Here is a 20457-nt window from a genome sequence, read left to right on the forward strand (position 1 = left end):
CTAGGCGCTCCTCTCCTTGTAGATCTTTCGCACGGCGAGCTCCTTCACAACGCTACTCAATACGCTTCGAGCCAAAGACTAAGGTTTTTGGGAAAGAAATACGAACTTTATTTATACTTTAAAAATGTTGTATATGAATATAAACAGGCTCAAATTGCATGCGGACTTGAGTACAGTAATTCTTTTAATTGATTTTCATTTTCATTGAACATTTTTCATTTTTATATCAGAATTATCTTTTTTAATTTTTGTTGGCTTTCATATATTTGTTCGCGTATTTTTATTATATATGCATGAATGTATGAATGTATGTGTGTATGTTGGTATATACATATGTAGGTGTACATGTATACAAACATTAATATGTGTATGTGTGTAGGTATGCTTGTATGTATGAGTATATGTATGAAGGTATGTATGTAAGTACCTAGGCATGTATGTATCTACATATGTGTATATGTGGGTATGTATATGCATGCGTGGTTGTGTACGTACATACATATGTGCTTATGCATGTGTGTGTGTGTGTATGTAGGTTTGTATGTGTGTATGTTGGTGTATACGCGTGTGTGCTTATGTACGTATGTAAGTACTTATGCATGTGTATGCATGTATGTATATGTACATATGTATGTGTATGTACGCATGTGTATGTACGCATGTAAGTACTTATGTATGTATGTTTGTACATATGCACAACGTATGTATATACATAGCTATGTATGTATGTAGGTATGTACCATGTGTGTAGCATGCACAATGTATGTATGTATGTATGTGTGTGTAGGTATATACATATGTAGAGGTGTACATGTATATAAACATTAATAATATGTGTGTGTGTGTGTAGGTATGCTTGTATGTATGAGTATATGTATGTAAGTACCTAGGCGTGTATGTATCATATGTGTATATGTGGGTATGTATATGCATGTGTGGGTATGTACGCACATACATATGTGCTTATGCATGTGTGTGTGTGTGTGTGTGTGTGTGTTTGTAGGCTTGTATGCACATATGTATTTATATTTGTAAGTACTTATATACATATGTGTGTACTTTTATACATGTGTGCACTTATATACATATGTATGTATGTGTATGTTGGGGTATACGCGTGTGTGCTTATGTACGTATGTAAGTAGTTATGCATGTGTTTGTGCATTTATATTATATATAAATGTATATATGTATGTATGTGTATGCACGCATTTAAGTACTTATGTATGTATGTTTGTACATGTGCACAACGTATGTATATACATAGCCATGTATGTAGCATGCACAATGTATGTATGTAAGTATGTATATATGTATGCATGTACATATGTATGTAAAAACGTTAATATGTGTTTTTGCCTAGTGAATAAATACACACGTGTATGTATGAATGTATGTACACATGTATGTATGTACATATATATATGTGCATAATATAAATATGAAAACACGCCCAAATTACACTCGTACTTGAATAATTTGTCTTAATTTTTATTTGATTTGCAGCCCAATATAAAATGTATTATTTGACTTTCACCTATTGTTACTATATGTATGTATGTATGTATGTACAAGTGTGGGCATGTGCATATGTATGTATGTATGTACATTCATACATACTTAGAATTTATTTAGAGCACGCTCTGGCTTCACTCGATTTGTCTTTCAATTTTCAGCCCTATTACATTTCTTTTTAAATCGCACAGAATTTTCTTTGTTCTTATATGTACGTACATACATATGTATGTATATACTTCGTTTGCTTTACTATACATGCATACATATGTATGTATATCTGTGTATGTGCATGTACATACATACCTAGAATTCATCAAAACCATGCGCCGGCTTCGCTCGACTTGTCTTTTATTTCGTATGCCCTATAGGATAATATTTCTATTTTAATTGCATAGAATTTAGTTTGATCAATGATATTTTTGCCAAATATACCTATGTACAGTGTGCCACTAAAGTCACCGTACTCTTGTTGTATTTGCGCAAATGACACTGAAACTTGGCCAAATTTTTGTTAAATTATATATATATCTGTATATCTGTATGTACGTACTTACAATTTATTAAAAGCACATGCTGGCTACACTCGTTTTATTATTCAATATTCAAGACTTTCAATTCGATAATATCACACTTCTCTTTTAATTGCGTAGAATTTTATTTGGTGTTTAATATTTCACGCCGATTATTTTATATAAATACATGAATTGCAGATTTTTAATTCACCTTGTCTCGGCAAAAGTACGTTCAGCTGTGCATGTAGTTCTAGAGAGAGAGGAAGTACGAATGGCAGACTTTGCGATAATTATATTTTTGGCAGCTCCATATATTATCGATAACATTTTGCAATAAGATTTGCCATTCAATGCAAATTATCTTTTGTGTGCGAAATGTGTGAATGCAATTTTGAAAACTTATCGAAATTTCAGCCTAATATCGAATATTCAACGGAGTTTATCTATTATTTTAATATATATATTTTTAATGAATAGTGTTTTTATTTTGTTTTTAATTGCTCCACTTGCAAAAATTAAAGAGAACCCCTTTACACACCTGCCAAAAATAATAGATGTTGTATAGTATTTTTTTTTATTAAGTTTTTATTATTAATATTACAATTAAGAGCTGGTTGTTGTTGTTTTTTTTATGTACACACACAATACAAATACATGTAAAATTATGTTTAATTAAACAAAAAATAATTAAGTAATCGATACGCATCATAAAATACGATTAAACACATACAAATACAAATACAAATACGTGTAGGCTACGGGCTAAAATTACGTAGAATTAACAATTTATGCAACACGAACTGTGAGGCAACAAGTAAACAGGTAAAAAAAAATTACATTTATCATAATTATAATAATTAGAATAATAATATAATAATAATAAGTACACACAACTAACGGAACTATTGCAATCCATAAGATGAGGAGGGGGACCTGGGCACGTGTACAAATGAATGAAAGGCAAGAAGATGAAGAGTGCCGCTGAAGCAGGAGTAGGGGTGTGGGGGTGTAGGGGGGTAGGGTATAGTTCGTAAAGTGTTTAAAGTTGAAATTTGCATTTTGCTCAAACAAAAAATAAATAAAAGAAAATTTAATGAAGCACACAGCGAACAGCGGACAAAATTGTGTGCAAATTTCGCAGTTGAAATTCGATCCCAGCTGATGGGAGTGGATGGAGAGAGCTTAAGTGAAGTGCTTAACTGAGCGCCAGCAGCGGCTCCAGCTCGAGCTCCTTGCTAATTGGCTTTTTCTTGTACTTCTTCTGCAGCTTCGTCTTGGACAGCTTCGATTTGGATTTGCTGGGCTGTTGCTTCTTGAGGGCCGCCTCCTCCAGCGCCTTCTCGCGATCGAGCAGCTCCAGCTGCTCGAATATGTTCTTCGGATGCGGATGATTGCTGGGCTTGGTCGCATTCTTGGCCGCATAGACGACCACGAACTGGGAGAAGGCCGAATCGGCGGGCGTATTGATGTCCGCAAAGTCGCGGAAGTTGGCGAACTGCTCCTCCGGATAGGTGTACTTCTGGATGAAGGACTCGCTGGGCCGGCCATGGCCATTGTTGGCATCGCCATAGATGTAGTCGCTGTTGTCCTCGGGATGGTAGGGCATCTCCTCCTCCGGATAGAAGGTGCCGCCGCGCAGCACGCCAAAGTCCCCGCTGCCCAGTATGGCGGCATCAAAGCCGCGCTGCTGCTGCTGCTGGTGCTGGTGCTGCTGCTGCTGCGCCGGCGTCAACAGCGGCAGCTGCAGCGGCGTACTGTCGGCCACCGGTCCAGCGGGTCCGGCGAAATAGGGACGCGAGTGACCCAGTGGCGGCGCCTCGTGGTAGAAGGGCGGATAGAAGTTCTGCGCCGCTTGGCTGTGCGAGTCGGCGCCCGGGCCGGGCGTCACATCGGCTCTGGAGATCAGCTGCGTGTTCGGATTGGCTATCGGACGGAACTGCTCCTGCTGCTCCACGGGCACCGCCTGAAAGTGGCGGCTCTGTGCGGGCGTGACAGCCACTGGACGATGGTGCGGCTGCTGCAGCTGCGTGGTGGGCGGCATGTGGAAATGCTGCTGCTCGTGCGAGCGCAGCACCGTTATGGGCGTAAAGTCATTCGGCTCCATCAGCATGTCACTGTCCTCCTCGGGAAACTCGGCTGCAACGAGACGGACAGAGAGACAGACAGTTGAGTGAGTTACACAGTCGACATAAAACAAACTAAAAACTAACAAAAACAAGAAAAAAACAAAATAACAAAAAAAAATTGCAATGCATCTTCCGGCAGGCAGGCGAGCAACGTCTTCTCAACGGCTCTTCGATGGGCCACTCGAGCCAGCGGGCTTCCACTCGAAGATCGACTTCAGCATCGAGTGGCTCGTCGCCCGAGCAGGCAGCACTTCTTTGTTTGCCCCGTCATTGCTAAGTGGCGAAATGTGTAGGTAGATGACGATGACGATGATGCCGATGACGATGATGACGATGATGATGATGATGATGGGCTAGCATTTGCTGTTGTCGAGAAACTAGCGAAAGCTGCAACATTTATTGGAAGAGCCTCAGCCATTTGCGACGCGGAAATTATCAAGTGGATTGAAGACGTCGCGACGTCTTCAACTAGAAATTTTAAAGACTTTGGACTTGTTCATCCTATTCCTGCACTAAATTATGCAAGCTGCAGTTGCATAAGCCACGAAAATTAATTTCATTGTAAGCAAAAATCTGCGCATGGGTTCTATAGCGATAGGAATAGACACGTAAATATGATATCCCTTCAGATAAAATAAGGTACAATGTACATACATATGTATGTATGTATGTAAATTATCCAATCATAGGCTCCATAACGAGCAGACACTATGTTACCTATATATATACATACATATACGATGATTTAGAAGTGTTATTATAATAGCTAAACATCTATGTACATACATGCATATATGCATATCTATATACATATACATATGCATATTATAATGCCCCACTCGGCTACTCTCCCAAGCAAAAGGCCTAGTGCTTTAGATCTAGTCAGTATTCTTCTCAAGGATTCGAAACTACTTTAAGTAAAGAAACAAATGTAAGCTACATATGTATGCATAAATTGATATATATATGTATGTATGTACCAGAAATTTGTATGAATAAATAAATTACATTTGAGCACTCTGTACTTAAGCTTCTAGAATAAACTTGTGCAGGAGTTTCCACTCAACTTCGTATTTGCTGGATGTTTGATCCACACACATACATATGTAAGTATGTCTATATGCATACACATATATGAATGTACATATAGATACACATACATATATGTATGTACATGCAGACATACATTCACATATGCATATAGTTATAGAAATGCATATACATATGTACATATAGATATGCATATACATATACATATATATACATATACATATATGTACATATAGATATACATACATATACACACACATATACATATTGATATACATACAAACACACATATACATACATATAGATTTACTTATACCTATATAATGGATATACATATGTACGTATTCATATATGTATGTACAAATAGATATACATATACATATAGTAATATACATATATGAACATATCATACATTTACATATGCATATAAGAGCTCATTATTAGCGCGCTTAAAAGCTTCTCAGCCGAAATACATACATGCTTACATACATACATACATAATATGTATGTACATATATATGTTTATACACTGTACATATACATACACACATACATATGCATGCAGTTCATTCATGTCTGTCTTATTTATTTATCACTCTTCGCATTCTCTGGGCTCCCTCAAAAACACAATTCCATACGTATGCAAGACGAAAATATAGAATTATATTTACTAGATATATCACACATCTAAATTAGCTTATGATCATAGCAAAATGAAAGAATTTTTTGCATTGTTTGCATTTTTATTTGAATATTTGTCGCTCATCAGGGATGCTTTTTCGCAACGATCACAGTTGAAAGTTCATAATTGTTTATGAACTTTATGTTCGCTATGCAAAAGATCGGCATATCGATAGCACAGACACATATCGATTAGTTTCACAAATGGTACGCTGCATACATCAGTCAGCTGTCATCGTTGGCAGCTGGCTTGCAACATGTGGAAAAATGTAGCATGCAAAATTCTTAAGAGAGCAAAATATTTGGCTGCTATCAGCTGTTCGATCTAAGCGCTGCACCACTCGTGCCGCCACTCGTTGGCGCTCGGCTCAATTACATTTAGCTTCAGTGGTTGCATTCAAATTTGTAGTTGTTGTTGCTGCTGTTGCTGTTGCTTTTATTGTCTGGCGCTGTTATTGTTAGCTGCCGTTGAGCAGTCAAATGTCGCCTCGATAAAAGTCGATAATAATGTAAGCAGCTGGCAGCTGGCATAAATTTTGTTCTAGCCATGTTGCCTGTCAGCCTGGCAGCCGAGCCAATCCAGCTAGCCTCCGACCCTCCCACAGCACATGCACGGCTTGCCACACCCCTCCCCGCCACCGCCACCGCCACCAACTGCCGGCAATCCAGCACGAGCCGCCTTTCATACATACAATATGGGCAATTGCTGCTGTTGGCCGCTTGACTGTGAATTTATTTCAACATGAAGTCAAATTTTCACTGCATGCAATGCTAACGGTATTTCGCTGGCCTTTTTCTATATTATTGCTGTTGTTGTATACCCTGTACACATTGAAGAGCAGCTATACCCGACTATTGGCAATTATTATTTTGTGCTCTGCATATTGCCTGAGTCGAAAAAAGTTTCCTCTGCAAATGAAATTTGACTCAAGTTTTTTTTTTTATCTAGGGTATAACCTAGTCGTCTACTTGTGTTTGGCAGTTGCCTTGCATATTGACACCCGCTGTTGGCTTTTTCTTTGTTGCCTGGAAAACGGAACATAATGAGTTTGTTAAGTGTAATTGGCCGTTGTCTGGGCATGTTTCGGGTTGGTTTGGGATTCAGATTCGGGTAGCCCGGCCAGAGTAGCGAAGTTTTTTGCTACACTTGTGTGACGACTGTGGGGGCTGCCCGGCCGGCGGTTTGATGATTTTCGATAGCGCCGACCACAAATTGGGTCAAACAGATTTTGGCTTGTGGCATCGATATATCGTGTATTAGGTATAAATTACTTTATTATTTATTTGATCAGCTCGTTGGAGCGTTTCATGGACGGCCATGCCCGATTTAAGGCGTGCACAGCACGGTTTTTTCCAGCTGAATACCCTGTATTTTTACGAGATACCGAAGGTAGTCGAAAGACAGTTGGCAGACCTTAATATTATTTATTATTATAATTATTTCATGTATTACATTATATTATTATTATTATATGTATTTCATTATTATTATTAAAGGCTAGATAGATGATATAGGTATGTAGACCCATCAATATCTAGATAATAATTAAATATATTATTATGAAAATATCGTAAAACAAATATATATCGACAAATTAGAGTTAAGGGGTATCTGTAAGCTCGTCTGACATGTGAGGTACATATTTCTTTCTGGCATTGTCTTCTATGTAATATCGACTAGTTCTCTGCTTTGCGCAATTGCCTGCATTTGCCGCTGGCCAAAGGAAAAGCAACGGCAAAATGAAAAGGCAGCAGGTAGAGTCATTATCAAGCGAATCAGTAAACAGAAATAACACCTATGGAAACGTGAGCCAAGGCTGGCCAACAATTGATTGGCTCAAAGCACATTCAAGCTAACCAATAGGAATAACAGTTAACCTATGTGTGGGTGGCTACAGTTAATTCTAATATATAAACTGAAAGTTCGATTAGCTGTTTGCATTGCATGATTATTGTATGATTATTATTATTATTATTGTTATTGCACAACAATTATTCAATATTCACGCTGAATTGAATGGAAATGAAAGCAAGACAAAAGAGAATAATTATAAATTGTTTCAGTTACAATTTTCTTTGCATTTTGCCGTTGGCCCGAAGCAAATGAGCGGCCGTTGCTTTTGGCTTTTGCTGAAAGTGGCAACGAAAACAGAAACAGAAACAAAACCAATTTCATGCTTGGCACTGATGAAAGCAACTGAAGAGGCAGACGAACACAAATCGCGCAACGCTTTCATCGAGTGAGTGTCTGCTCATCAATCATTCATTCATTTATTCATTCAGTCAGCCAGTCAGTCCGTCAGTCAGTCAGTCAGTCAACGAAAAACTGAAATGAAAACGAAAGCAAAGCGCGAAAACTTCAGAAAGTCACGAAACGGCAAACTCTGAAAAAGAAAAGACAAGCAAACAGCAGGCAGTGCCTGACTTGAAGATACCCTGTAGATAGAGGTGAGCGCTTAATGAAATGGAAATTTGTTTAAGCGACTCCTGCGTTTGAATTTATTCCCAAGCCAAAGAGAGTGCTAACAACCTGCTGATAGTCAAAGACCTAAAGATACCCTGTAGCTAGAACTCAGCTGATATTGTGATCATTGCTATACGATTTCATTGAATTTTGTCAACGCATTACATTTTGGCTAGAATAGGCCTAGACCATGCAATCAAACAAGAATAGACTCAAACATTGACTGACTGAAGTGTTGAGATAAGTAAAAGAGAATTTGATTGATGAAGGGCATTTATCCCTTTTATATGCATTAGACATATACTAAATATTGGATGAGCGACAGCGATCTCTGCAGCACTTCAATATATTAGCTAAAGCGCTTTATGGTCTCTGTGCTCTTGTTCTGAGCATCTATTTAATGCATTGCAATGGTCGGGAATACTCTAAGCAGTTCGACAGATCAACAGGAACTTAAGCTGTACTCAGATGAGTGAGATACAGAGATCCCTCTACGAGTACTTTGTTAAGCTTTGCTCTTACACGAACATAAGTTCATAAAACTAAACACGCCTCCTCTCGAGGTACTCAAGAGCTCAAGTAACACAAGTGTTTATACTCGTTTGCTTAGCCTTTGAATATGCATATGGGTATATCGAAATTGCATGCCTAAGAACATAGACTCTAAGACTTTTACAAATGTCAAAGCGCATATAATAAATAATCAAGTTAAATCTAAGCCAAGCTAAACATATATTTCAAATAGAAACAGCAAGAGAAGCAGCAGAAGCAACCTGAATTGTATCAAAGAAAAGTTAGTTTTCTGTAATCCGGTCCAATTATTAGACTAAATACTACTTTTGAAACATGAAACTATTTGAAAATAATGAGAGAGAAAACGGTAAAGAGCGAATGTGCAAGTAATGAGAGAGCTGTGTGGAAATAGCTGAAGAAAGAAAAATAATTATATCGAATCTGTGTATTATATTAATTAAGGCGACGTAAGTGATAAATACAGCATAAAAGTGATTATTGCAATTGTTGCTGATGTTGTTGTTGTTGTTGTTGTTGTTGCTGCTGGGGGAATTATGAAAGTGTTAAACAATACTATGAGCAAAAGAAGAAGAAAGAAAAGCCAGGCAAAGCAAAGCAAAATACAGATATTTCATAATGATTAACGCGAGGCAGACAGACAGGGAGACAAAAGCAAGGCGAGAAGTCAGGGAGAAAAAGAAAGAGAAAGAGACTACAGACTGAGAGTTGAGGCAAACCAAATAATTATAATGTAGGATTGTGTATGTATGTGTGTGTGTGTGTGTAGTTTAGCTATACACGGTTGTGATGTACGGGTGTGCGAGGCTCGCTCGAGTACTCGTAACATGATGACCCTGATGACGATGTCGAGACTTGCGGTACTACGGGGCGTATGCGTTAAATTGAGCGCGTCGTGCCCACAGCAAATGATATGAGGGACTGTCTGTGTGTGCGTATGCTTATGCACCATGACACATACATGTGTTTAGTCATTTTCATACAACAACAACGACGACTACATGAAAATTGCACATTGCGATTGTTGTCGGTGATTTTACATTGTATTTTAAACATGACACTTCTTCTTCAATTCGCTGATTATCTGGCTTTGTTCGGCAACAGCCTGAACGAGGCGGGTGACGGGAGACGGGAGGCGAGAGAAGGGGGACGGTAGCTGCGCGGGCGTCAGCCGTGTAATTATCACATTGTTCAGCCTGCGTGTTGCAATAGGCCGCGTTTGTAATGCGAGCGCGGTTAAGTGGGCGTTAAATGGGCGTCAATTATGTTGATTGTGTCTGATTTTTTGTGACGTCACGCAATTCAAAGGTCTTCTGATACCAATGATGCGTTGCATATGTCAACTACAAAGGAGAATTCCATAATGGGGAGAGGGTGAAAGAGAGAGAGATGGAGTGTGAGAAGGTGCGGTGGATGAAGCAGAGGTAAGAGAAAACGAAAGAGAGAGAGAGAGAGAGAGATAGAAGTGATTGAATCCGTTAACAATTCGACTTCAAGGTGAATAATGCCAAATGCTTATTATCAGATGTATTGATAGATAATTATTTTATTTTTTATCAAGTTATATTATAAAAAATATATATTGAATAAATAGTTCACTTTGTAATACTAATTTTAGATATCAAAAAAAGTCTAGAGTAGTTTAAAGTATGTTCCCTTTCATATAATGATGATTAATGCAATTTAATTAATGAAATGATTTTTTGAATAATCATATTTTATAATAAAATAGATATTTTATTTTAAAATTGTTTAATATATTTCTTAATAATTAAGACAAGGTAAGATATTGTGGTGGAAAAGGAAGGAAACCATGTGCATGAAGAAAGAGAAAAAGAGAGAGAGAAAGAAATGGAGAGAAAGAGAGAGAGAGAGAGAGAGAGAGAGAGAGAGAGAGAGAGAGAGAGAGAGAGATAGAGAGAGAGAGAGACAATGACTGCAATATCAACTTTAATAACAAGAGATTCGCTAATACGAAACTCGTTTTACAATTGTTGCATAAACACCTGTAAATATCTTAAGTAATCTGCGCTTATAGCATGCACGCAGACAGATTAATGTAGCTGAATTGAATCGATTATTAATCTTCTTCAGCAATATGAAGAGGCTATACGATATCTGCCCTACTGCCGCTCATTAAAACTAAAGCGGATGAAATATATTAATATGCTTTAATGGATGCGGTTTGAGAAACAAACACTTAACATATAGCTTAGACCCGACTCACTTAAGCCACCCTATTTCAAGATGATATATGGTCTCTCAGCTTGTCTTTAAAGATACATTTGCATATTTTTGCAAGTAAATCCATAAAATTTCTTTTACATGCATTTTGGCCAGTTTTGCAATCAGTTGTAAAATTTGTGGCCAAAAACAATTCATAAGCCACTTTGGTTTATGTGGCAGCAAATGATATAGCCGACACGCCGACTAGTTAGACCTGGAAAGGTGTACGAAATTGGCGCGGCCCACACATTAAGATTTGATAAACAGACACGATAATTCATGGCACGACTTGATTATGATGCATGCCACTTGTAGCCACTGGCCACGGGCCGCGGGCCGCTGGCCACGCCCAAAAAAAAAAACTGAACCGAGCCGAGCAACTCATCAGCGACTCGCTGCAATTTTCCGGCACTTAGCTGGCATTTACAGCGGCGCGTGCGTGTTCGACTCGGCGTATGTGAGTGTGCGTGTGTGTGAGCCGATTATAAATTTTATAATGCCTTAAGACAGCCTCACTTTCACTAACTAACCCGCCAAATAAGCCGCCAGCCATTTAAATTGAAGTTGAGTTGATGTCGGAAAGTCGCATTTGATGCACTTGCACTTGCCTGACCTTTGCCTGGGGCAAGTTTGAAGCGTTATAGCATTGACCTTCGCCCACAGCTGCTGCTGCTGCTGCTGCAGAGGGCGCTGTGTAAGGTCTAGCTTAAATGCCATAGATAATGCTGCTGCTTAAAGCTTATATTAACGGTTCGGTTCCGTAATTGAAAGTTCAATTCAATGATATTCTCGAGCTATGCAACTGTCAAACCAAGAGCAGTTGAGTAAAAAATTAGTTGCTGTCGATAAATCAATCAATATGCTGGCTCAAAGCAACGCAGCGTTCGATAGATCTAGAGTGCAATAGATTATTAAATATTTTTTAGATGAACTGATCAATAATTGATTAATGATGATTAATAAGGGCCGAATCGATAAACTGTGCAAAGTTATCGATATACTTATTAGATATGTTCCTTTGTATATACAGTCGAGACTCGAAAATTTGTACTAATTCAAAAATCGCGATAAATGGAAAAAATTCTGTACCCTAAATAATTTCAATTTCTGTGTAAAAAAATACTGATTCCTTTATCATTTCCAATTGTCGAGACTTGACTATAATCGGCTATCGATAACTTTCTGGCTTGGTCGCTATTGCAATATTAACATGCATATGCTCTAAGGAATCCTTTCTACATATAATTTAAGTAGAACTAAATTTTGTTAATACATCATGCAAATATGCACTTATGTTTGATGCATATATGTATGCAGTTATCGATCATATATGTATGCAGTTAAGTATCATCAGTTATCGATTACTTAAATCTCTTTTCATAGCCTCTGCTACCCAACGCCATGGCAATACATACGTCTCGCATATATCTTATTATTCTAAGGGTATCTGTGAGTGCAGCATTGCCGCAGTGACCTGGTTCTATGCGCCCGAGAATTGCGGGCGTGTGTTTTGGGCTTGGATTACACTTGGAGGCAATCGCAACCTGTTTGACACTGGGGGCCAATGGGCAATGCAATGCAACGGCTCTTGCAGTTATTTATGAGCTTGTTATTAACGTACGTGAGAGTGTGCAAGGTGTGCGTGTGTGTGTGTGTGTGTCTAAGCATTTGCAATTAGCGGCTTTTTATGTTACATTTTAATGACAGTTTTGTTTTGTTTTTTTGTTTTTTGTCTCAGCATTTTGTGTGTTGTCATGTTTTCCGCATTGAGGCGCCCAACCTTGAAGCTGGCAGTGCAACTAACTAGCAGCCAATTCAACAACTCAACCAACTAACCAACACGACATTTATTTAACTTCATTTGCAATTCGTTTTCATGCAGGAAAAAAAATGCAAGAAGAAGAAAAAATAAAACTACGAACCAAATGAAGAAAATCAACTCAAGAATCTTGCGCCGCGGCGTTGCATGATGCCGCAGCTCGAGACTCAAGACGATGACTCAGCTGGTCAGCCGGACAGCCGGTCAGCCGGACAGCCGGTCAGCCGGACAGCCGGTCAGCCGAACAGCCGGACAGAGATTCAAACAGTTCTGACAGTCAGCCGGCCGGCGATGCATGCGGTCAATGTCAGAGTGTGCATCGAGTGTGTGCACGAATCTCATTTCAAGACAAACCACTTGCCAAGCACATGTTGCACATTACTCGTAATTGTCAATAATAATTGCTGAAAAGATGCCTTCAGATCTCCAGCAGTGGCACAGTGGGCCAAATGAAGCCAACCATTTAGAGAGCTGCCGAAAATTCCCATGAGCTAAGCAGCAATATTTTCACAACTAATCAATACTTGACGCCAATTTGAATTGCAATTGATTCTGGAATTTGTAATAAATAAATTCCTGCAATTGCATTCATGGGCGCATTTGTGGGGGCGTTGATTGAGCAATAGCCGTGTTAATTTGAAAATATTTGAATGCAATTAATGCGCTGCAAATGCCAATTACAATTGTGGCATGCGCTCGTTAAAGAGAGAGAGAGAGAGAGAGAGAGAGAGAGAGAGAGAGAGAGGGAGAAAGAGAATATTGGAAATGCATTCCATTTGAATTCCTTTGATGCTCTAATGGATTCTAGGAAATTTCAGTCTCAAATTCATATTTTAGAGAGCACATAATTAGTTCTCAGAAATGAACGCCGACGATATTGAATATTATAATGTAGCTAAGAGTTTAGCAATCACAGAGTAAGGCTTTTTAATAATTAAAAATTAAAATAAAAAAAAATAATAATAATAATAACAAGAAAGAAAGCTCTAGTCGAGACTGCTCGACTACGAGATCCCCTGAACCCTACAAGCAACTGATATTTCAATAATAGTTAGCACACGCACACGCACACACACACACGCATACAAACAAATACACGCGCACACACACACTCACATACATACATACATACACATACATATACAGCCAATTGCGCTTGGGTTGCGCTGCAGTGTTGGCAATATTATGAGAACTTATTTGTTGAATAATTTAATTTCTAGACGTACGATCGTAATGAAACTTTCAGAACGTAATCATAATGTTAAAATGTATGTGTATACCGAAGCACAAGTCTCTAGTATTTGATATACGACTTTTACAAAGATGATGGTGAGGGGGTGGATTTAGGGGTGGGGGGTAAATTTTAACAAAAACCGAAATTGTATGACATGCGTCTTAATATACATTTTAAATTTGGAGACTCTAGCTTGAAAGATGTAGGAGATATAATTTCTTAAGTGATCTTCGATAAGGTTTTTTATCGATAAAAAAGTATCGGAATAAGTTATCGTTTGTTAGTGATAAACTCGATATGCGCGTGATATATACGGACATTTTAAAAAAAAGTTGAAGTCTCTAGCTCTTATATCTTCTGAAATCGACGCGTTCATACATACGGACGGACGGACGGACGGACGGACGGACGGACGGACGGACGGACGGACGGACAGACAGACGGACAGGGCCAAATCGACTCAGCTTGTCGCCCTGATCAAGAATATATATACTTTGTGGGGTCTGCCACGCCTCCTTCTGCCTGTTACATACTTTTAACAAAACCATTATACCCTGATTTCCCATTTTCAATGGGTTCAGGGTATAAAAAGGTGAGGAAAAACTGAAAGCCCAATGTATAATAAAATAATATTTTAAACATAACAAGAAAAATAAATAAATAAAAACTGAAAGCCCGAGGAATCCATTCGATATAAATTAAGTTATTGTAATAAAAATATATGAAAAATGTTACTACATGTATAATAATATAATATTATAAATATAACAAGAAAAATAAATAAATAAATAAAAACTGAAAGCCCAAGGATCCCTTCTATATAAATTAAATTATTATAATAAAAATATATTAAAAATGTAACTACATATGTAATCAAAAAATATTTAAAAAAAAAAAAAAAAAAAAAAAAAAAAAAAATTAATAAAATTTATCTAAAAACAAGTAAGAAAACTCTAGTCGAGAGTGCTCGACTAGATACTACCCTGAACCAAACTAATAGAAAAGCACATTTAGTATGGTTCAAATTTCAATTTCGATGTATTTCAAAATATAAATTAAATAGAAAACTCATTTAATTAAATAAATAAAAATTTTGAAACAATTAAAAAAGATAATTCCGACACGCTCCGGGTTTGAGCACGAGACCTTGTGATCAAGCGCCGCGCTTTCTACCTTGACGCCACCCTTCTGTTTTAATTTTCAATGTCAAAACTGAAATAGATTCACTGCTACAGCGCCATCTACCAAATCTAAGTCAAACTAACTGCTGATGTGACTTTAAGAATGTGCAAGAACAACCAAACTAATAAAAATGTTAAAATTTCAATTTCGATTTTTGAAAAAATAGAAGAGAAATTAATCACAAATATATAAAAATTTTGAAGCAATTTAAAGAAAACTACAATACGCCCAGCAGGATTTGAACCGGGGACCTCGCGATCGAGCGCCGCGCCCTCTACCATGACGCCACTCCTCTGTTGTTATTCGCAATGTCAAAACTGAAATAGATTCACTGATGCAACGCCATCTAGCAGAACTAAACGAAACTAACTGCTGATGTGATTCTAAGAATGTGCTAGAAGATATTTGAATGTATGTGTGCACACGTATTGGAAAACTGCTGTTGCTACAGCACGTGCGTTTGTTAATTGGCCAAACATTTTGTTATTTTTTAACGTCGATTGACTAAACCGAATTTAATGAAACTTTCAGCATATGATCTACATATTCTATTGAATATTTGGCATTTAAAAAAAAACATGTCAAATCATTCACAATTAGCTATACTAGAATCTGACCTTCACTGGGGATTCTGGTGAATTTGGAGCCGGTATCCAAAATATAACAAAAACCGAAATTGTATAAAATGCATTGGAATATACTTTTAAAATTTGGAGACTATAGCTCTAAAAATGTAGGAGTTATAAATTTATAACCTATTGCGCTTGGGTTGCGCTGCAGTGTTGGCAATATTAGGAGAACTTATTTGTTGAATAATTTAATTTCTAGACGTACGATCGTAATGAAACTTACAGAACGTAATCATGATGTTTAAATGTATGTGTATACCGAAGCACAAGTCTCTAGTATTTGATATACGACTTTTACAAAGATGAGGGTGAGGGGGTGGATTTAGGGGTGGGGGGTAAATTTTAACAAAAACCGAAATTGTATAAAATTCATCTTAGTATACATTTTAAATTTGGAGACTCTAGCTTGAAAGATGTAGGAGATATAATGTTTAAACTGATCTTCGATAAGGGTTTTTATCGATAAAAAAGTATCGGAATGAGTTATCGTTTTTTAGTGAAAAACTCGATATGCGCGCTGTTTTTACGGGCATTTTAAAAAAAAGTTGAAGTCTCTAGCTCTTATATCTTCTGAAATCGACGCGTTCAAACATACGGACGGACGGACGGACGGACGGACGGACAGACAGACGGACAGGGCTAAATCGACTCAGCTCGTCGCCCTGATCAAGAATATATATACTTTGTGGGGTCTGCCACGCCTCCTTCTGCCTGTTACATACATTTTAACAAAACCATTATACCCTGATTTCCCATTTTCAATGGGTTCAGGGTATAAAAATGTAGGTAAATAAAAAAAAAAATTTTTATTTATTTATTGAATATGCAATAAAAATATATTTATATTGATTGATGTGAGTTACTTACAAATAGATTTATATATTTATTTATGCGCATCTATAAAAAATTCATATATAATAAATACTAAATTAACCGTAATTTGTATCGTAAAAAACTTCACGCACATCTACCAAAAAATAATAATAATTTGAGGTATAAAAAAAAAAAACAAATCTGACTAATTGGCTGGCATAAAAGAGTCGCAGTATTTCCTTTGTTTTATTATTATGGCCGTAGTCATATTTTCAATTACTTCAACTACTCAAGTTGTTCTTCTGCGGCAATATAAGTTTTACTCCACTGTTCAGTTTATTGCGCTGCGGCATACGCGGCGTATGAGTGATGCTATAAATTACCTCAGATTCGTTCTATGCGATTTTGCCAGCCGCAGCAGCAGCAGCAGCAAATGCAAAGCAACAACAACAACTGCAACAACAACAATAATAGCATTGTGGGGTCATTATGTTATATTTGATTTTCTATGCCATGGTCTGGGACAACAGCCCGTGAGCTAAATGGAATGACATAAAAAAAAGCCAAACAACAAAACTTAATGATAAAAACAAAATACACACGAAGCCGCAGTTAAACAATCAAGCGAAGCAACAAATTGTTGTTGCTGTTGTTGTTGTTGTCATATAATTAAAATTGCATTTTTCTAGTGTGTGAAAATTAGTTTTGTTGCGGCTGCAGCAAAACATTGGCCTAATGATATCTGAGCTTCATATTTGATGGTGGGAGCAGAGGAGCAGAGGAGCAGTAGGCGAAACGCTCTAATTTAGTTTAGGCTGCCAAAGCCTTGACACTGGCCAGCGCTGCGGGCCTTAGACTCAATTCTTCTTCCGCATTGCCCATTGAAATCGAGTCTAGGCTTATTATATTTATGTATATTTATGTTCATGCAATTAGTGTTTAAGGCGTGTGCTAAGCAAAAATTATTGGGGCTAGGCTGCCATTGAAATGTGTGCGATGGAAGAGCTTCGTAGGAGTAAGCTTAACGAAGCTACATACATACATCTGTATATATGTATTTATGTTGATATGTGCTCGCTGTGTAGCCAAATGCTTGCTGAGGTTCTGGCCCAACCCAAAAGCAAATATTGGCAGCAATTTTCAACATTTTTAGACTTGAACTTTAAAGTTCAAAGCGACAAAATGGCATTTAACTTGACCAACAGCAACGGCAACGGCAACGGCAACGGCAACGGCAACTGCAACGGCAAAGATGTTGCTGTGCAAATGTCAAGCAGCCAAACAAAAGACTTAAGACACGAACTTTAAACAAGGACAGGCCAAACAATAAACAATATGCACTCGCGCTGCACACGAAATATTTCTGCTGTCGCTGCAGCGGGAGGCAATAATCACAGCCTAATTTGTCGCCAGACGATCTCTCAGTCATATACACACACATACACACATACACACATACATATAGCCAGTTCTGTTTGGCTGCTGCCGATTTGATTGATTGATTGATAGATCTTTAACTCTCAGCGCTCAATTATATAATTTTGCCTCAATGACAGCAATAATTTAGAACGTTTTCTTTTTATGGCTGGCAAAATCCGAAGCCGATTTGATTTAGTTTTGTTTGACCTTTGCCAGCGACTCGGCCAGGTTTTTGCTCCATCTTCGAGTTAGAGCTCAATTTAAGTGAAGAAGCGGCTCGTTTTTGCTGTCTTCGTATTGTTTTTGTTTGTTTTGTGTTAGTGATAAATGAGTTTGCTCCGATTTCAATAACATGCGATTGCTTTAATGCCTTAGCATTGGAGTTAATTTCTAAAACACTTTGCCACACATGCGCTCGCAATTAGCCATCTTAGCCATGAGCTGCGACGTGTGCTCCAAGTCTCTTGCCTCGATTCAAAACAAACAAAACAAACAACAACAACAACAACACAAATAACAAATATAACAATTTTAGCATAGATTTTGGTTTTAGGTTTCAGTTTCAATTTCAGTTTCAGTTTCAATTTCAGTTTCATTTGCGTTCCGTGCCTGGCATTCCAATGCCGGGTAGGCAACATTATTAGAGGTTTGTGCATAAGCAATTTGATTTTATGTACAACTCGTACAGGCCACGGACTAAGCAGACCAGACTGCGCCCATAAATCTTGACGCCTCGCCTGACTCAATTAAAAGCACACACACACCTAAACACAGAAACACAACTCAACAGTTGCATCGCATATTGATTTATCGATTTATCGAAGTGGGAGCTGCTCACCTAATGAATACCTACAGCCATAAATATATTTATATACTCCGCTCCGCTTCGCACATTTATGTATGTATACCCACATATCCGCAAACTGTCGGATCATGCGCCTCTTTGCACCTTTTATGGCATCCACACGTTTTGCATTTGCATGCAAGTATCTTGAGCTCTTTTTCTTATTTCTTTCTCATTTATTCTTTAACATTTATTAACATTCATTTTAATTGAATGGGCTTTGTCAGCGTCTGAAATTGTGAGTTGGCACTGCATTAATTGTCTTTGAATACCCCGATGATCAGATATACATACATACATATATGCAGAGATAAAGTCATGCGACGATAAAGTGAAATAGGAAACCATTTTTATTAAGGATTTTACGAGCGTGTCTAGCTGCTGCTATGCATCTATAACTCTTATCGAGCCACAGATCAGAATGCGACATAATATTTATGGTCTTACGAAATGGTTTCTATAGAAAATAAACTTTATAGAAGCATTTGCTGATCAGAATATCTCAATAAGAAGAGAAGTTCTTGGTGGAAATGAATTGCGTTTTCAAGTAGTTTTCAGAAACTCATAAGAGTGTCATATAAAGCTGTTATCTCTCCTATAAAGCTACGGTAAGCAACGATTTATATTCTATTCTAAATGTTATCGCTTATATAAAGATTATATTTAAATGAACTGGTACTACTTAAGAGATTATTATCAGCTTTTGTACCGTTTAGTAATCGCTTATACTAAAGATAATCATAGCGATGAGGATAGTTACTACAGCTGAATCTGAAAGATTCAGACTGAGCATATACATACATGAAATAACGAAATCAGAACGATAGGAGTTATATATAATATCGCATATCTATCGAAAAAATGATGAAAATATAAAGGTTAGGATAAAATTATATAGAAACAACCATGTAAGCAATATACATGGAATAACTTGGCATTGATTATGATACTCTATCGATAATTAAGATCATATATCGGTATCTCGCTCTGATAGGCCATATAAATCGATAAGAATCGGTTGATTTAAATATTATAATCGTTGATAACTTATTCATAGGTTATATGAAATAGTATAATAGTTGATAACTTGTAGATAGGTTATATGTATCGATAAAATCGGGTAATTTAAATCATGCAATCGATTATTTAGTCACTGTAATCAGATTTAGCTCGATAACGATAACAATATTGTCAATGATAACATTGACGATATCAGTAATGCTTATATAATTGACTTAGACTTAAAGTAAGGCTAAGCAAATGCAAATGTAAGCTCTGCTTTGATTACTTATCGATCGTTCATCAACTGTTAAAGGCAATACACTCATGCAGTCAATACAAAAATTCCGCCAAATTCTATGCTGCAATCACTTGGCAAAAAACGATCACAGAGCAATAGAACTGAATTT

General features: G+C 37.4%; 1 protein-coding gene across 2 annotated transcripts in view; it reads right to left on the reverse strand.

Annotated features, from left to right (window-relative positions):
• Nucleotides 1-2863: 2863 nt before the first annotated feature.
• Nucleotides 2864-20457, reverse strand: part of LOC108657807 (uncharacterized) — a 42201-nt gene continuing 24607 nt past the window's right edge. For both annotated transcript variants that reach the window (XM_089264218.1, XM_018110452.3), the window contains one exon: nt 2864-4166. In XM_089264218.1, coding sequence (XP_089120344.1) covers nt 3226-4166 — 941 coding nt within the window. In that variant the 3' untranslated portion in view covers nt 2864-3225. The remainder of the gene's footprint in view (nt 4167-20457) is intronic.

Source organism: Drosophila navojoa, chromosome X (assembly GCF_054131105.1).
Source record: "Drosophila navojoa isolate 15081-1374.11 chromosome X, UAZ_NAV_1.0, whole genome shotgun sequence".
In the NCBI taxonomy this organism is placed as follows: domain Eukaryota; kingdom Metazoa; phylum Arthropoda; class Insecta; order Diptera; family Drosophilidae; genus Drosophila; species Drosophila navojoa.